Source organism: Limulus polyphemus, unplaced genomic scaffold, assembly GCF_000517525.1.
Source record: "Limulus polyphemus unplaced genomic scaffold, Limulus_polyphemus-2.1.2 Scaffold1432, whole genome shotgun sequence".
In the NCBI taxonomy this organism is placed as follows: Eukaryota; Metazoa; Arthropoda; class Merostomata; order Xiphosura; family Limulidae; genus Limulus; species Limulus polyphemus.
Window position 1 is genome coordinate 55,614 of NW_013667042.1, and position 5,037 is coordinate 60,650.

At 34.4% G+C, this 5,037-nt stretch overlaps 1 protein-coding gene across 5 annotated transcripts in view; it reads right to left on the bottom strand.

Annotated features, from left to right (window-relative positions):
* Positions 1-235: 235 nt before the first annotated feature.
* The window catches only part of LOC111086788, a 12,153-nt gene continuing 7,351 nt past the window's right edge, over positions 236-5,037 (bottom strand). For 2 of the 5 annotated variants that reach the window (XM_022391057.1, XM_022391058.1), the window contains exon 2: positions 236-1,399. In XM_022391057.1, coding sequence (XP_022246765.1) covers positions 485-1,216 — 732 coding nt within the window. In that variant the 5' untranslated portion in view covers positions 1,217-1,399 and the 3' untranslated portion in view covers positions 236-484. Of the gene's footprint in view, positions 1,400-2,221; positions 2,515-5,037 lie in introns of those variants that run through there. The other 3 variants (XM_022391056.1, XM_022391054.1, XM_022391055.1) reach the window with 3 other exon arrangements.

Here is a 5,037-nt window from a genome sequence, read left to right on the forward strand (position 1 = left end):
GGTTGAAACCACTAATGTGAACCCAGACTTGTTTTCATAATTTTACGTTGTGAAAAAGTCTGTCTTGCTCTTCAGTTTGATTTAGCACTCACAATTCTTCGCTCAGACATGTTGGAATTTAAACAACTTTTACAAGTAATTTACATAACATAAATAAAATATGAACTATCAAAATAACTATTCGGCTATGCTTAGGGCAATAAGCATAACCTTTAATTCAGATACACAAATTTTGATGCGCACCGTATTTTTATTGCATTTCTGAAGCACATATCGTTTGTATATAATAACGTCAAAACAGAGATCCTGGGTACACATTATTGTTTGATAAACTAGACTTAGAATATACATGAATACATAATAGCTAATGTTTTCCTCAACTTATATACACAGATTACTTAAAGTCATTGTTAATGAAGATTCCGTGATTCAAATAGTCAACACTAAAACTCTTAAGGCCTTCGATAATTTGGTAACTTTGGAATTAGGCATTAGACATTTGATCATAGCAGGTGGCAGTGCCACTGGTAAAGGTGGGAAATTGTCCTGACGTAAACGAATTGTTTAAGTTACAACTAGGAAAAGGATCCGCATAACCATCAGAGAATCTGTTCATTGTATTTTGAAGTGTACCTGTGGCGCCTCTTAGACTGGATGAAGTTTTATGACAACAGTCTGTGAACTGAAGTACAACACTATTTACATCTTGATCACAATCACTTAGAGGACGATATACTTGGAATATTGTAGGGTCATAAGAACTTGGATTGCCAAAAACTGTTTTGAAAAGTTCTCCAAGAGGCCCTAATCCTAACTCTGGATTGCACTTTCCAGAGCACGGCCAGTCACATAAGTTATTATCAAAAACTATCTGAGATTTCCTCTTCGACGTTTTTAACGATTTTGTTTCGTCGTTCACCTGAGCCATGGCTAAGAGGTCAGCATGATAGAGTGCTAGGCCTGAAACGTTCACTTGGTATTTGTTTTCGTACACTTCACAGTAGTCTTCATTACCTTCGTTTCGTTTCAAGTAAAAAGTTAACTTTTCCGAAACAGTTTGCATGTAAGTTATTAAATCATCCTTTTGATCACCTCTGGGACAAGTTTGCATGGTATTCTTGTTTTCTACATTATCTAACTGTTGGTTATATTCGTCCCAACTTTCATCTGATGATAAAATGAACTCTTCTTCACCTTCTGTCAAAGAAAATAACATTTCTGAAGTTATCAGTGTTGAAAAGTTCTCAGAGTCATGGGGTTTCTGGTATTTTTAACTTCATGAGCTGTACAAAAGTTGTGTAGTAACTGAATTAGTGCTGATAGTGTAGTATCATGCAATAAGTATAGTTTCAGTTCCGGAACCACTGCGATATTGTAGGTACTTCTTGTCGTAAAGGAACTGTGTAATATATAATACAGGAAAAGATAAATATAACTTACAACTTATATCATTATACTAAACTACATTCAAGTTTTTCTTCTGCTCTTGTAAGTGAAATTAGTAACAAAAGCATAATAGAGGCACGAGTTAATAGATCTTCTTCATTTTTCCTCTGATTATGAGCAGTTTCGAGAAATACAGGTCACTATCTTATTGAAACATTTGTTTTACAATAAGGTAGTGACCCGTATTTCTCAACTGTTAATAAGGTAAAACAAATGTTTCAATAAGATGGTGATCTGTATTTCTCAACTGTTAATAAGGTAAAACAAATGTTTCAATAAGATAGTGACCTGTATTTCTCAACTGTTAATAATGAAAACATTTGTTTTACGTTATTGAAACATTTGTTTTACCTTATTAACAGTTGAGAAATACAGGTAACTATCTTATTGAAACAATTGTTTTACCTTATTAACTGTCGAGAAATACAGGTACCTATCTTATTGAAACATTTGTTTTACCTTATTAACAGTCGAGAAATACAGGTAACTATCTTATTGAAACATTTGTTTTACCTTATTAACAGTTGAGAAATACAGGTCACTATCTTATTGAAACATTTGTTTTACCTTATTAACAGTTGAGAAATACAGGTCACTATCTTATTGAAACATTTGTTTTACCTTATTAACAGCTGAGAAACACAGTTCACTATTTTATTGAAACTTTTGGCTTTACTTTAGTATGAGCAAAATCACTACAAGCTATACTAATCCAAAAGTTAAAGGTTCCTTCAAGAAATGTTTACTAATAGTGTAAGATCTAGACCCTACATACCCTCTAAGCTCAGTTCACTCGAAATAAACAAAGCAAGAAAACAGCTTACGTGCTTCCAGGAAAAATAAACAATAGCATACTCTTATAGTTTGTTTCTCCAGAAATGTTTGTCTTCACCACTCGCTCGCAGAATAACTAAGTTCCATCTTCTCGTGAGAAAATATGTCCAATCTGTTTGCCGAGTGTTTAAATTAACTCCAGAAAATGAAATTCTAACATTATTGATGTTTAAAATAACTAAATTTTTTAATACTTCGTGAAAACTGTGGCTATAACTACAGCAAAGGGCTCCTACATCATAAACGTTACTTCACTTTAGCATGGTTTCCTCACCATTAGTTTTTTTTTTTTAATAAACACATTCCTAAAACGAATTTACCGCAAACAAAGTAGTATTTTACGAAAGTACCAGCTTTGATAAAGAGCCTGGACTCTAGGATGACATCATATTTTATGTTTGTTTTACGATAACCGTCAAGAACGTGGCGTATCAAGTCCTAACCGAATAATCTAGTCTTTATATCAAATAAATTTGAGCATATTGAGTTTGTTTGCGAAGCAAATGTAAACATCCAGTATCTTTGATATCTTATACAATAATATCGGCTTGTTTGTAACAGGCGCAACCCAGTCAGATTTAATGATGAGAAATATGAAGTGATATTAACAATTATAAATCGAGTACTCGGTGTTTCAGTGAAGTGTGGTTATATTTTGTCATGTATAAATTAAATTATTTCGGAGTTCATTTGGTATTTGGAGTTTCCAGTCTGAACGGTTCCTTATGCAACATATGGACTAAACGGCCCGAGATCTCGACACTCGTGATTGTTTTGTTTGTTTGTTTTGAATTTCGCGCAAAGCTACACGAGGGCTATCTGCGCTCGACACTCATGAAAAACCGTCCCTAATCTAGAACTGCTGACCAGAGAGAAGTCGACTAGTCAGCAGCACCAGCCGTCTATACGACCACTCTTAGCCGAATAGCGTGATTACAATTGTCATACAGTTGACTCGAAGCTGGGACTTGAGAATTTTCACATTTTAAAATTAGCAACTATTTGTCAGCGTCTACAAGACAATAATCTTTATGATAAGAACTTAAACGTTTGCCACAATCAAGAGGTAATTTCAAGTTTTAAGAAATAAAATTTAGATAATCTTAAACTAATAGCAATAATTTGTATATTTTGTCGACAAAAACGTTAATACATTACCTTTATGTTATAGTATCAAATGCGCCAACTTGTCAAGATCTTTGGGGGAGGGAAAAAAAACACTTTAACTTTCTTCATCCATATCATAAATTATCATATTAATAAAACTTGTGTAAATAAAAACAGTTCAATACACTTATAACTCACACCATACCTTATTGTACTTATCTTAAGTACACAATTAAATGAAAGAGGTCAATACAGTTATAATCCGCATTACCATTCATGTTATGCTGACAAATATCCATGAACCATTTAGAATAACCCAACTACATATGGAACAGCACCTGAAAATAAAACACAAGGTGCTTATATTATACCGTACCGATCCTGTGAGAAAGGTTATGTAGTTGAAAATGGAAGAAGGTTGGACACAAAAGTTTCTGAACATGAAAAAGACATTAAATATGGTACACATAAAATGGAAGAAGGTTGGACACAAAAGTTTCTGAACATGAAAAAGACATTAAATATGGAACACATAAAATGGAAGAAGGTTGGACACAAAAGTTTCTGAACATGAAAAAGACATTAAATATGAAACACATAAAATGCAATTTTTCTTCATATGAGATATTTTGGCCATCAAATCGATTGGAAACCAATAAGAATTTTGTATAAAATGGATAACTATATAAAAAGAAGAATCATCGAAAGTTATTGAATCAAAACCTGTGAAGGTCACTTTAAGCTAAACAACTTCCTGAACCCTATGTGTCCTTCGAAGTTCCGGGGACACGTTGGCATTGTTTACCAGTTTTCCTGCCAGAAGACAAGGTGGCACTGAAAAGGACACGCGAATGTGTCAAAACTAATTTCTGCCATCTCAAGACTTCTGAAAATTTGATCCATTTATTGTGGTATTTTACTAACTGCTCCTTTCGAAACATATGGCCACGCTCTTACGTCAACTTGCGTAAGTTTTTGGTATCACGACGATACATCAGCTATTAGGTCTGTACTACTACTACTACATGAAAATACTGTAGGATTTACTTACTTACTTGTTTTTCTTTGAAGAGGGGGGGGGGGCTAGGCAGTCCACTTTTCCTGGGGTTAATCTGGCTAACACCGGATAAATGTACAGACAAAAGTGACTGATAAACTCTTCAGTACATCCATTCCAAGAATGGTGATGCCATGCCAGAACAGCGCTTAGCGACAACTACCTTCATTCTGTAAGGGAAATTTCCCAAAACATATTCAGGGCGTGACTTCCCCATTCACATCTAATTTATTTCATTTCAACAGAACAAAGTTTGTGTCTACTGGCCTGAATGGTGTTTTCACTCAAAGCACCTGACATAACATGATATCTACAGGGCGTGACTTCCCCATTCACATCTAATTTATTTCATTTCAACAGAATAAAGTTTGTGTCTACTGGCCTGAATGGTGTTTTCACTCAAAGCACCTGACATAACATGATATCTACAGGGCGTGACTTCCCCATTCACATCTAATTTATTTCATTTCAACAGAACAAAGTTTGTGTCTACTGGCCTGAGTGGTGTTTTCACTCAAAGCACCTGACATAACATGATATCTACAGGGCGTGACTTCCCCATTCACATCTAATTTATTTCATTTCAACAGAAC